General features: G+C 40.7%; 1 protein-coding gene across 2 annotated transcripts; it reads left to right on the top strand.

Moving 5' to 3' along the window:
* Positions 1-3,007: 3,007 nt before the first annotated feature.
* Positions 3,008-7,361, top strand: C21H8orf48 (chromosome 21 C8orf48 homolog). 2 transcript variants are annotated; one of them, XM_033400624.2, is made up of 2 exons: positions 3,640-4,643; positions 4,825-7,361. In XM_033400624.2, exons 1-2 carry the CDS (start codon positions 3,859-3,861, stop codon positions 4,874-4,876), a joined length of 837 nt encoding a protein of 278 aa, XP_033256515.1. In that variant the 5' UTR covers positions 3,640-3,858; the 3' UTR covers positions 4,877-7,361. The 2 variants fall into 2 exon arrangements, with proteins under 2 accessions (XP_033256516.1, XP_033256515.1); XM_033400625.2 differs by having other exon boundaries at positions 3,008-7,361.
* The last annotated feature ends 6,215 nt before the right edge of the window (positions 7,362-13,576 follow it).

The raw sequence follows: 13,576 nt of genomic DNA on the forward strand, positions 1-13,576 counted from the left end.
AAGGAGGCCACTGTGGCCTCAGAGGAGAAGTGCTTGCCTGGCAGGAAGAAGCTGAAAGTTTGCCTTTCTCCCTCCAAGGAAAGAGAAATGAGAGAGAGAGAGAGGGAATCCGATAGGAAGACTAATATGTTTTGACCTCCTGTCTCTGGGGTTAAGCTCCATAGCTGCAAAGCATATTTGATTGTTGAGGAAAAGCTGGAAGGAGAGCTTTTGCCCTGCTCCCCATTAAGAACGATGGAGAGAAGAGACAGTGACAGCAGGACAATAAAAATAGTGCCATGGCAGGCTTAGGCCTGATTTGTCTCTTTCCCTCCTATGACTTTCTGCATCCACCCCGGCAACTTTCAATCACAACGTGGTTTCTAAAGGACCCCAACGTTCCAATCAGCCCCTAAGAGATGTCAAGATGCTTGAGATTTCTGGAGGAGGGGCTGGCCACAGGAAGTCGCCTGAGTGATGACCAGGTGGCAAGGGTTCTAGGCTATGCTGTGTGTACCATTCCCCTTTTCCTCTATCACGTCTCAGCAGGTCTTTGAAAGAAACGTACCTGTGGGTGTCAAGATACAGGCAAGAGAGCCGGGAGAGGGTTTGACAAGTTCCAGTAGCCTAGGATTGTGTCAGGGTCCTGGAAGGAACCAGACTAACTGTGCCTTGGTGGAAAACAGCACACAACCAGGGACCACCTGCACCATGCCGTGGAGACCAACAAAAAGATTTGCACAAAGTTGAGGCCCCCTACACCAACTGCCCCAAAGATAATAAAGAATTCCTTTCTACAAAGCACTGTCTTGGGAAGGAGGAGAGGGAAGGAAGGAATAGCTCTGTTAGAGAGTCATATTAAGTCATATGACTGAAGATTTGACAAAATGAGACTGACTCACATGGGAATGCCTGGCATATGCTTATTTATCAGGTTAATGGTTTTCCATAGCTACTAAAATGAGTGAGAACTTGTAAAAAAGATAACATTAATAACAGAAAATTAAAATGCAGCATGTTCTTGGCACATGTGGATGCTGATTGGATAATTCTTTTTTATAACTTTTTTTTAGTTTTAGTTAAGTTTAGTTTTAGATAATTTCAGTTTTGCAAAATACTATTCTGAACTTCATAAGTATTTGCTAAATAAAGAAGCGATTATATAACAAAGTTATTGAAACACTGAAATATTTCTATGAATTTTCTGGGACAGCTATAAATGTTTCCTGTTAATTCCTCGATCTTTCTTTTCCTGATAAAAACAAAAAAATGTTTAAAATGACATACTACTTTTTTTTTTCCTGCAAAGCTTGATAAAATCTGCTTTCAGTATAGTGAGTAGGAGTGACTTGTATCCATTGGGATAGTAAAAAGATTTTAGATAAGATGGAAAGTTGCAATTCCCTACTCCCTTTTCCCCTTTATATATTCCTGGTTTTTGTTTTGTTTTTTTCTCTCACTTGAAACATCTGAAGTAAACAAATTAGTTTAAGAGAACACACTTGTTCACAATTCTCTTAAGGATTTCTAAATAATATGGAATATATATATGTATATATATATTTTTTTGCCAGTATTGCTTAAGGAATGTTCTGAGATTTTCTTTTCACATATATATCACTGACAATTCTCATATACAAGGAAGAGAATAGGAAAATATTATTTACATTTCACATATAGAAGACTGACAACAAGAGTGTGGATTTTAAGTAGTGTCACCTTTAAGCTTTATTCTGTGATAGAGTTGAAACGTAAAGAGAATAGGTTTATACAAAGAGTAAGTTTCTGTGTTTAAAATCAAACTGACTTCTGTCTTCATGAGTCATTTCTGAAAATGATAGTACGGTTGAGCTATTTTACTTCCTTAGATAATACATATATTAGAATGTTGAAGAGTTTACTGGGTCCAGCTGGTTATTACAAAGAAATTGGTTAATTTAGCAAATTTACTTGCTTCTAGGATAAAGTTATTTTTATGAAGTCGAGGTATTTATAGCAGTATATTTTTTAAAATTTAAAAGACAGATTACTCCAGATATTTAGCATATTACTAGATGTGAATATACTTTAAAGCACAGCTCCCTTGCTCGATGTTTTGGGGAAAATGTGTGCTATAGTGAATTGTGTGTAAATATGAATGTGTAAATATTTCAGGGAATGATGGATACTTTTGAAACAAAAATTAAAAATGAAAATCTTTAACCTTGAACTGGAAATTAATTGGAATTAACCACAAATTATCTATTACCTCTTTTTAAAGATTAATATTATAGGATAAAATATGATTTGGGTGGAATAAATGAAGTTGGACTCTCTTCAATATGAAGCTGGCTCATATTTGAGAGATGCTTTTCGAACATTTCAGACTTTTGACTCTTTGCCAAAGTGAGCACTTTGGGAATAACATTAAATATATCAGGCTAGACTCGAATAGCACCCCCCCAACACCGCTACTACCCCCCCACACACACACAGAAGGAAATGAGCAAGGAAACCCATTCTCTTGAAATTATCTCAGATATTTACTAAGAGCTAGACTCAGATATTTATTAAGATCTAGAAAAAGTTGACCTTCAGAGTTAACATTTTATAATTTCTGAGAATAGTTAATAAAACTCTACCATATTTTTAAAAAGTCTGTTGTAAAAGGATGTATTATGAGTAGCAGCCTAATTTGGGGGGTGCAGGAAGAGGAAAAGACTGAAGTTCCTTGAGCTTGTAGTACTTATTCCACAAGATCCAGGCGCGGACCTGTGTAAGGTAATACTTACTTCTGTTTCCATAACCATTCAACACATTTACTCAACAGAGATTTATCGAGCACCTTCTATGTATCAGGTACCTGCTGACTGCTGGATAACACTGACAGGATTTCTGCTTTCACCGGGTTTTTAATCTGGGGGCGATGTGGAAGGCATTCTCAAATATGCATAAAACACAGTTGCAAACCCGGAAAGAAAGGCTGTGCTGTAAAGTGTTTGGGGGCAGGGATGGGTATGAAGTACTTCCTGAAAAAATGGGACTTGAAAGAGGAGCAGTAATTAACCTTACGAAGAGGGAAGAGGAGTGTTGAAATGCCATTCGGAGAGCCACTGCCTGAACAAAGACCTGAGGAACTGTGACTGGGAAAACTGCAGAGTGTTCCAAAACGCTACAACACAAAAAGCTGTGCAAGATGGGGCTGGAGAAATAATACCTAGGAGCCGTGCCACTCAGGAGTCTTACAGGATGGTTTCAGAATTTCGAATTTTATCCTAAGACGCGGTTTACGATTAGATGATCTCTTGGCTATCTGATTGGCAGATACGTTTTGCTGTGTTTTTTGGCCAGCCGGATGTTTTTCTGTTTGGGTTTTTTTTTTTTTTTTTTTTGAAGGTGAGGCGTGCACTCTCAGATTAGTCAGAGGCCGCCTTTCCCTGTTGCCCTCACACACATGTACAAGTTTTTGACCCCTAGGGAAGGGGAGTTTGCAACTTTTTCTGGAGGATTATTAGATTTTGTACTAAAATAGCACTAAAGAGAAGACTCCGGAGAGCGAACGGAGAGGGCGGCGCCGACAACCCAACAGGAACAATGCAGGCAGAGTCCGTTCTGGGGAGGGCGGGGAAGGGGAGGAGCGAGGCGCCTCAGCGACCTACTGCGCATGACCGCCCCTGGTTGCCAAGGCAGCGGGAAGGCGTTGCCCGGAAGCGTTTCCTTACGGAACGGTCAGCTCCAAAACCCATCCCCCAGGGGTTCAGGACTGACTAGTTCCTGAGGCAATCCTGACCACCGCAAAGCAGATGAGGAGCAGAGCCTGATGCAATGTGATGGCCATCCGCCTAGAAGCCCGAGGATTCAGAGAAGCAGGGGAAATTGACCCAGACAGACGTCGGGACTATGGCAGACTTTTCTAAGGAGACCTATGAGTCCTTTACTGATGAGGCACAGAGTTCCAGTTCATTCAGTTCCTCTGGAGGACTGCAGCCCTGGTCCTATGCCTCTGGGAGTAAATACGAGAGTGGAACGCCGACTCCACGCTTGCAATATGGAGACAACCAATCTGAGTTTTCACACTTCAAAAATAATGAAAAGAAGTGGAGCAGAAAATGGATCAACAACCTCAAGGGCAAGGAAATGAACTCTGGACAGTACCAACCAGACACTAAACTTGAAACAGAAATCACTCAGGCATCCCCTGAAGAATTGAATGCCCTGCAGTCTTTCTGCACCGTTAAGATAAACCTGATCCATCATAGTGCGACCTCTAAGGGGAAAAAGAGCAGCGGACATAAAAAGCTGCAGCTTGGATCGGATGCAGAGGCTCCAGAGGTAGATGCCTTAAACTGTACTGTCCCCGATGAGCTTCTGAACAGAATCTATTTTAAAAACATGAGGACAACACCCAACGAGGTGGTAACAGCTAAGCAACACATTTCTTCTCGGTGTCCCAACTGTAACAGGAAAAGAGCAGAACTGGCCCAATCTGCCTTCCTGAAACAGAAGAAGACTTTACTGGAGTCACTTCTACTCCAAGAGAAAATAGATGAAGATCTTCATATGAAAGACTTTCTTACCCTTATTGGAGAAATACATCAGAGCCTTCCCAGGCTTTCCGATGACCCCAGAATAATCTGGGAAAGACTGAAGGAGAAAAGTCAAATTGGTTACTCTGGTTTTGAAAGGTCAGATACAAAGCAGGAGATGTAGCAGAATGGAAATAGTGCTTGTCATCGCCTTTTTGTCCGCCAATTTTCAAACCTCTTACTCTTAACTAAACAAGGGATGGTGTTTATTAATGATAATGTGTAATGTATATAAATGTTTTGTTGTGTATTTGAATAATTATCATCATTTCTGTAATAGGAGCAGAGCATTTGGCCTGACCGTTAGCACGACCGTTATCGCGAGACCCTGAGCCAACAGTCAGCTCGCAGTAGTGCTCGCGGCAGAGAGTGTGGTGAGAGGTGAGAGGCGGTTGCAGGGCCTGGGACAGGCTGAGGGCCGGGTCCCGCAGAGCCGCAGAGCCCCAGAGCCCTCACCGCAGCCGCCCGCTAGCCAGGCCCAGACCTTGAAGCAGCGAAGCAGCAGCGAACCCCTCCCCCATCCCAACGTCTGCAACCTAATGGCGCGGGCGGTCTTCATGGGTCGCAGTCTGTGGAGGCCTCAGCAACTGGAGTATATGGACACTGCCGTTGAGGTAACAGCTTCAACCTGCTTCAGTCTCTCCATTCAAGTTTCAAAAGTTGGTGCAGCTTAGATCAGTTGTCTCCCCCTAGGAGGTGGCCAGAGGCCAGGGTTAAGTTGCACGGACATTGCAGGTCATTAGTTCAGGTCCACCTCTGTGGTTGGGCTCTTCTCAAAGAAGGGCAATTGCTGTGAGCTGGGGATTCACCTGATGGGCATTTGCTACAACATGTATTCCTGTCGATCGTATACAAATGATTCTCTCCAGGTTAAATGAAAAGCCTGAGGGCCGGCTTGGGTCCGGGCCGGCTGGGTCCTGGCCGCCCGGCTCCCTCATTGATGATGGCTGGGCAGAGTCTGGGGACCTGGCCCTGAGGGCGCTGCCAGCTGAGATCTGCCCCCTCACCCAGGTCTGGGCGCTGGCGGGAGGACTCAGACTGGGTGCTGGATGAAAGCTCCTGGGCAGGGTAACTGGCCCGCGCAGGGACCCCCTCCTGTAAGCCAGGGCCTGGACCTCGGAGGGTGAAAGTTGAGCCTTGGGACCTTGCCCTTTCTCGTCAGAACAGAGAATAACATTTGTTTCGATGGAGGTTTATAAGAACACAGTGACCTGGCCTCAAGAACAAAGGATCTAACACCAAGAAGTTTGTAACAACTAACCATGCCCCTCCCTATAAAAGGGCTTTGCTGAAAGCTTTCCAGGTGTCCAGGGTTTTTAAGGCACGAGCCACCAGTCTCCTTGCATGGCCCTGCAATAAACCTTTCTCTGCTCCAAACTCCGACGTTTCGGTATTGTTTGGCCTCAGTGTGTGCTGGGCACTCGGACTTGCGTTCGATAGTATTTCTACAGGTACTCTGGAAACTTAAGAGTTTACTGTGCTTCCTTCACAGATTTGAGGACTAAAGACTTTCCACCCAGTATTTTTTCAGATTCTAGAGGGCAACATTTTATAGTTGGAATAGTTACAAAGTTTTTATAACAATGCAGGAGAGAGATGCTGGCAATTTGGACTAGGGTTTTGACAGTACAGATAGAAATAGAGATCTAAGAAGTACTTAGGAGGTAATAATTGACATTCTTAGGTGAAGAAATGGATATGGGGGGTTAATAAAAGGTAAATGTTAAGAATGGGCTTCCCTGGTGGCGCAGTGGTTGAGAGTCCGCCTGCCGATGCAGGGGACACGGGTTCGTGCCCTAGTCCGGGAAGATCCCACATGCCGCAGAGCGGCTGGGACCATGAGCCATGGCCACTGGGCCTGCGTGTCTGGAGCCTGTGCTCCGCAATGGGAGAGGCCACAACAGTGGGAGGCCCGCGTACCTCAAAAAAGAAAAAAAAAAAAAAGAATGTTACTTAGTTTCTGACTTGTGCATTTGGATGAATGATAATTCATTAAGATAGGAGCATTGGAAGAGGATGATGTTTGATTAAGAGGGTGATTATTTGGACATGGTTAGTTTGAGAAACATTTGAGACATTCATACTGAGAGGTTGAGAAACATTTGGTTATTTGTGCTTGCGATCTGGAGAAAAGGTCTTGAGGGGGTGGGGATCATTGGCATATATGTCATAGATGTGGTGAGCTCTTCTAGAAGAAAGGAGAATGACAGGAGAAGAAGGGCTATGACCAACTCCTGAGAACTTCTACCCACCAATTAATGGCTGGGTAGAGGAGAATAAGACAGCAAAGGAAGTTGAGAAGAAGTCATCATAGAAGGATAAAGGAAACCAGGAAAGAGTCGTGTCAGAGAGACCAAAGAAAGAGAACATTTCAAGAAGGATGGGTTGTCTAAGCATGCCAATGCAACAGAGTTCACAGATGATTTAGTCATGTGTTTGCTTCTTTGACTTAACAACAGCAACTTCATAAAAGTTGGGCTGACTGACAGTAGATTGAGGAATAAATATAAGCTAAGGAAATGAGGAATACAGGTATAGACTTCTTGAAGTTTAGCTGTGGAGGGAAAGCAGGAGAGGTAATTTTTCTATATGTCTAACACTTAAGCTATCACGGTCAAAAATTTGTAAAAATCAGCAAAAAAAATAGCCTTTGTATCAGCAAAAAATAACCTTTGTATCATGTCAATATTACTCTTTGCCTTTAGACCTTCATTTATGTATTAAGATACTCTTTTTTCCCCCATAAAATTTAGTGTATTTTCTCTTAGTCATTCCTAAATAAAATGGGAAATAAAATCATTACCATTTTCACAGTAACTTTTTATTGAAATTCACGTTACATCTTGCTTTATCTTTGCCATCTTAATATATTCACATTTCTCATAATCAAAATGCTGAATAATTTGCCCATTAAGGGTCATAATTCACCCTTTAGTCAACTAAGTCTTCCAGTCCATGCACAAGAGATTTTTAGAATTTGTTTAGGTCTTCTTTAATTTTGAAAGAAATGTTTCATAGTCTTCAGCATACAAAAGTTGTGTGCCTCTTTTATTGAATTTATTCCTAAGTATTTTACTCCATTGTTTGCTATTGTAAGTGAATTTTTTCCAATCCAGTTTCTTTTTGGATGTTCATTGCTAGTGCATAGAAATACAACTGATTTTTGCCTGTTGATTTTGTATCCTGAAACTGCTGCTGAATTCATTGATTTGCACTAACAGTGTTAAAAAATGGATTGTGTGGGATTTTATAGCTAGAAGATTATGTCATTTGTGACCAGAGATAATTTTACTTCTTGCTTTTGATTTGGATACTGTTTTTTTCTTCTTGCCTAATTGCCCTGGCTCTAACTTCCAGTACTATAATGAATAGAAGTGGTGAAGTGGGCATTTTATCTTGTTCCTGATCTTAGGAGAAGAACTTTCAGACTTTCACCATTGAGTATGTTAGTTGTGGGTTTTCCATAAATGGTCTTTTTCATTTTGAGGAAGTTCCCTTCTATTCTTAGTTTATTGAATGTTCTTATTTCATTAAAGGGTGTTTCATCAGTTGAGATGATCATGTGTACTCTTTAACCCAGTCTAAAGCCTCACCTTCTTTGGACTCAGCCCATAACCATGAAACACTGACTAATCAGAATTAAAGGCTGTAGTCTATATGCTAAGGCACAAATATAAATTCATATTGTAACACTTGTGTCTTAATAATCTTTTCTTTCTTACTTGATTGTGAGCAACTGGAGGATAGAGTTGATACCATCTTACATGATGTCCACGGGGGTTAGCACAATGCCTGGCACAGGATGGTGCTCAACAAGTTTCACGGATGAAAGAAGAAGTGCATACAAATAATGACATTTAATATGTCTTTTGCATCAAAAGAAGAAAATAATTTAGCATACTCTTTTCTGTCAATGTTTTGCCTTTGTGTAGCTGTTTTCTGTAATTTTTCTCTCTCCATGGCTTGGATTCCCTTTTTTTTTCATGTATATACATACTTTTTCTCAGTGACAAATTAGTGGAAAACTTTTTGATAAGATAGCTTTCCCTATGCAGCCGATTAATACAGTATTCATTTAAAAGAATTAATATAAAAATATCTTTCTGGAATTCATATTTTCAGGTAGAAAAAACATTTATGGGAATTGTTAATTTTAAAGATAATTCATGACTTTTTGCAATTTTGAAAAGAGGTACAAGTTCTTGATGCTCGAACTTGAGAATAGTGTTTATTGTCTCTGAACAAATTCAAAAGGAATGAATATCCTTTCTCCAGACTCTTTATAGCTGCACCCAAGAGATTCCAGTATAGCTGGAAAGCAAAGTCCATCATATCAGACGCTAAGAAACCATTATTTCCCCAAGCACTAAAAATGTATCTGGCAAAAAAAAAAAAAATTATATCTGGCAACCTGGTACAGGATTATACAAATATGCAATTTATATAACTATAATATATAAATTATATAAATACACACCTATTTAGTTTATGTTTTTTATCTAGATTTTTTATCACAAAAATTTCTGCACTAAGAAACAAATCTATGCATTTAACGAGTGTTAGAAAAACGAAATCCTTGGAACAGAACTAAGTGATGTGTCAGGCTGAGAGAAAGAAAATTCAGTCCTGAGCATCTGAGTCATTCAGATTCCAATCTCAGAACTGTTTAGGAATGTTTGGGACACCCAGCTCTGAATACCTCCAATTTTAAACATGTTAGTTTATTTCATGATGAAGCCTAATATAGTAACTTAGTTTTTTCTGCAGCGACATAGCTAAACAGGCTGCAAAGAAATAAGAATTGTGGCTCTGCATGAGTGTGGGCTCTCCCCCAATTTTTTCTGGAGTTGACAAATGAAAAGTACATACAAAAATAGTTAACTGTGAAACAGAAAAAGAAAAGATAGCTGGATTCTCAGTTGATAATACCCTTTGCCGTAGAGAATTTCAAAATTTTCCAATTTTCAGTAGACTCAAATTACAGTGGAAATTGCAAAATTCTATCAGGGTGACTCAAATAATTCTAAAGCCTAGTTTTGATGAGCCCACTGTTGAGGTATTAACAGAGGTTTAGGAGAAAGTATGTTGTGGTCATTCCACCCAAAATTTGCTTTGGATGTCAAGATTGATGACCCCACACAAAGCCTGAGAAGGTCTATTACTCATGTAATGAGAGCTTCCAGGGGGCACAGGGCAAGCTCCCAAGCTGATCTAAAAATGGCTAGACGGAGAGGAAAGAGGACTGGTTTGCCTTTTATTGTGATTGGGGGGGGGGCTGAGGTAAGGATTCCCATCTGTGGGCTGGGCTTACATGGTCTGAACTTCCTGCCAGTACCAGAGGGACACCTGGGCTTTCTTATCAGCTAGTCCAAAGGTGGAGCAGGAGGATGGGCCTTGGAAGTTTCTGACCATCAAACATCAAAAATGGAATCAGACTCTTTATTACAGGTCATCCCTGATGTTTGATGATAAAAAAGTCACATTTCATTTAATTAAATTTTATCTTGCTTGAGTATGCCATAAGGGAGTTCTGTGAGGCTTGTAGCCTGAGACTGACAAGGGTGGGGAAAGTTCCACTGAACACCTTGTTCAAGAGCCCAGCATTGGATAATTTTAGAAGTGAAATGGTCACCCTTAACAACATCTGGAATGCCAAAGTGGATAAAGTGAGGCCTGTATTGTGGCTTTAATATGACACACTGATTTATATTTTGGGTATCTGTGAGGAAAGAGACTTCCAAGGATGGAAGCCTTGGATAAGTAATTGTTGTGGTTACCATTGGTGGAACCAGGTCACTAGACCATTGGTGGAACCAGGTGGCTAGACCATTGGCAATGGCCTGAGAGTCTGTAAACACGCACCAGTGGAGCCACTTACTGGCCAGGGTAAGATGACTGCCTGAGGTTCAGTTAGTTTTGAAGGTGCTTGGATCCCACCCTTTATCAAGGATGTCTGGATTAAGGAATGAAAAGCAGCAGATCTCCAGAAAGCCCCATGATGTGCAGTTTTGATGCTGTCCATAAAGTGTACAAACTCCCATTGCTGTTCACTCATTTGATCCCAAGGGGCTCCCCAAATAGCCAAGGGTTCAAGAGAGGAGTGACCTCTTCTGGCACCTAGTCAACTGGCAAGAGACTGAGGACAGAAGAGGCCACCCTTTCCTGCAGGTGGGATACACCAGAGGACCCAGACTTAGCTCTATCCTGTAGGTAACACTTCTGCTTAGCAAGGAGGCCTTGATGGCTGATCTGAGCTTATACAAGGCTGCCTCCCTGATCCATGGAAAGGTATGGAGCTGCACAGGCTCAGGGTCTGTGAGAATCTCTGTTTCCAGGGCACTCAGTATGCAGTCCTCAGTTGCCATGCAGCTGAGGAGAGCAGTTTCTCACACCAGAAATCCATGGGCAACATTTTTGGGGGGGAAGATTTATTTATTTATTTAACATCTTTACTGGAGTATAATTGTTTTACAACGATGTATTAGTTTCTCCTGTAAAAGAAAGTGAATCAGCTATACGTATACATACATCCCCATATCTCCTCCCTCTTGCGTCTCCATCCCACACTCCCTATCCCACCCCTCTAGGTGGACACAAGGCACCGAGCTGATCTCCCTGTGCTATGTGGCTGCTACCCACTATCTACTTTACATTTGGTAGTGTATATATGTCCATGCCACTCTCTCACTTTGTCCCAGCTTACCCTTCCCCCACCCTGTGTCCTCAAGTCCATTTTCTATGTCTGTGTCTTTATTCCTGTCCTGACCTAGGTTCTTCAGACCATTTTTTTTTAATTCCATATATATGTGTTAGTGTATGGTATTCGTTTCTCTCTTTCTGACTTACCTCACTCTGTATGACAGACTCTAGGTCCATCCGCCTCATTACAAATAACTCAATTTCGTTTCTTTTTATGGCTGAGTAATATTCCATTGTATATATGCGCCACATCTTCTTTATCCATTCATCTGTTGATGGACACTTAGGTTGCTCCCATGTCCTGGCTATTGTAAATAGAGCTGCAGTGAACATTGTGGTACATGACTCTTTTTACATTATGGTTTTCTCAGGATATATGCCCAGTGTGGGTTGTATGATAGTTCTATTTTTAGTTTTTTAAGGAACCTCCATACTGTTCTCCATAGTGTCTGTACAAACTTACATTCCCACCAACAGTGCAAGAGGGTGCCTTTTTCTCCACACCCTCTCCAGCATTTATTGTTTGTAGATTTTTTGATGATGGCCATTCTGACCTGTGTGAGGTGATACCTCATTATAGTTTTGATTTGCATTTCTCTAATGATTAGTGATGTTGAGCATCCTTTCATGTGTTTGTTGGCAATCTGTACATCTTCTTTGGAGAAATGTCTGTTTAGGTCTTCTGCCCATTTTTGGATTGGGTTGTTTGTTTTTTGATATTGAGCTGCATGAGCTGCTTATATATTTTGGAGATTAATCCTTTGTCAGTTGATTCATTTGCAAATATTTTCTCCCATTCTGAGGGGTGTCTTTTCGTCTTGTTTATGGTTTCCTTTGCTGTGCAAAAGCTTTGAAGTTTCATTGGGTCCCATGTGTTTATTTTTGTTTTTATTTCCATTTCTCTATGACGTGGGTCAAAAAGGATCTTGCTGTGATTTATGTCATAGAGTGCTCTGCCTATGTTTTCCTCTAAAAGTTTTATAGTGTCTGGCCTTACATTTAGGTCTTGAATCTATTTTGAGTATACTTTTGTATACAGTGTTAGGGAGTGTTCTAATTTCATTCTTTTACATGTAGCTGCCCAGTTTTACCAGCACCACTTATTGAAGAAGCTGTCTTTTCTCCATTGTATATTCTTGCCTCCTTTATCAAAGATAAGGTGACCATATGTATGTGGGTTTATCTCTGGGCTTTCTATCCTCTTCCATTGATCTATATTTCTGGTTTTGTGCCAGTACCATACTGTCTTGATTACTGTAGCTTTGTAGTATAGTCTGAAGTCAGGGAGCCTGATTCCTCCAGCTCCATTTTTCTTTCTCAAGATTGCTTTGGCTATTCAGGGTCTTTTGTGTTTCCATACAACTTGTGAAATTTTTTGTTCTAGTTCTGTGAAAAATGCCATTGGTAGTTTGATGGGGATTGCATTGAAGCTGTAGATTGCTTTGGGTGGTATAATCATTTTGACAATGTTGATTCTTCAAATCCAAGAACATGGTATATCTCTCCATCTGTTTGTATCATCTTTAATTTCTTTCATCAGTGTTTTATACTTTTCTGCATACAGGTCTTTTGTCTCCTTAGGTAAGTTTATTCCTAGGTATTTTTTTCTTTTTGTTGCAGTGTTACATGGGAGTGTTTCCTTAATTTCTCTTTCAGATTTTTCATCATTAGTGTATAGGAATGCAAGAGATTTCTGTGCATTAATTTTTTATCCTGCTACTTCACCAAATTCATTGATTAGCTCTAGTGGTTTTCTAGTGGCATCCTTAGGATTCTCTATGTATAGTATCATGTCATCTGCAAACAGTGACAGTTTTACTTCTTCTTTTCCGATTTGGGTTGCTTTTATTTCTTTTTCTTCTCTGATCGCTGTGGCTAGAACTTCCAAAACTATGTTGAATAATAGTGGTGAGAGTGGGCAACCGTGTGTTGTTCCTGATCTTAGTGGAAATGGTTTTAGTTTTTCAACATTAAGAACAATGTTGGCTGCTGGTTTGTCATATATGGCCTTTATTATGTTGAGGTAAGTTCCCTCTATGCCTACTTTCTGGAGAGTTTTTATCATAAATGGGTGTTGAATTTTGTTGAAAGCTTTTTCTGCATCTATTGAGATGATCATTTGGGTTTTCTCCTTCAATCTGCTAATATTGTTTCTCACATTGATTGATTTGCATATATTGAAGAATCCTTGCATCCCTGGGATAAGCCCCACTTGATCATGGTGTATTATCCTTTTAATGTGCTGTTGGATTCGGTTTGCTAGTATTTTGTTGAGGGTTTTTGCATCTATGTTCATCAGTGATATTGGCCTGTAGTTTTCTTTTTTTGTGGCA

Source organism: Orcinus orca, chromosome 21 (assembly GCF_937001465.1).
Source record: "Orcinus orca chromosome 21, mOrcOrc1.1, whole genome shotgun sequence".
NCBI lineage: Eukaryota > Metazoa > Chordata > Mammalia > Artiodactyla > Delphinidae > Orcinus > Orcinus orca.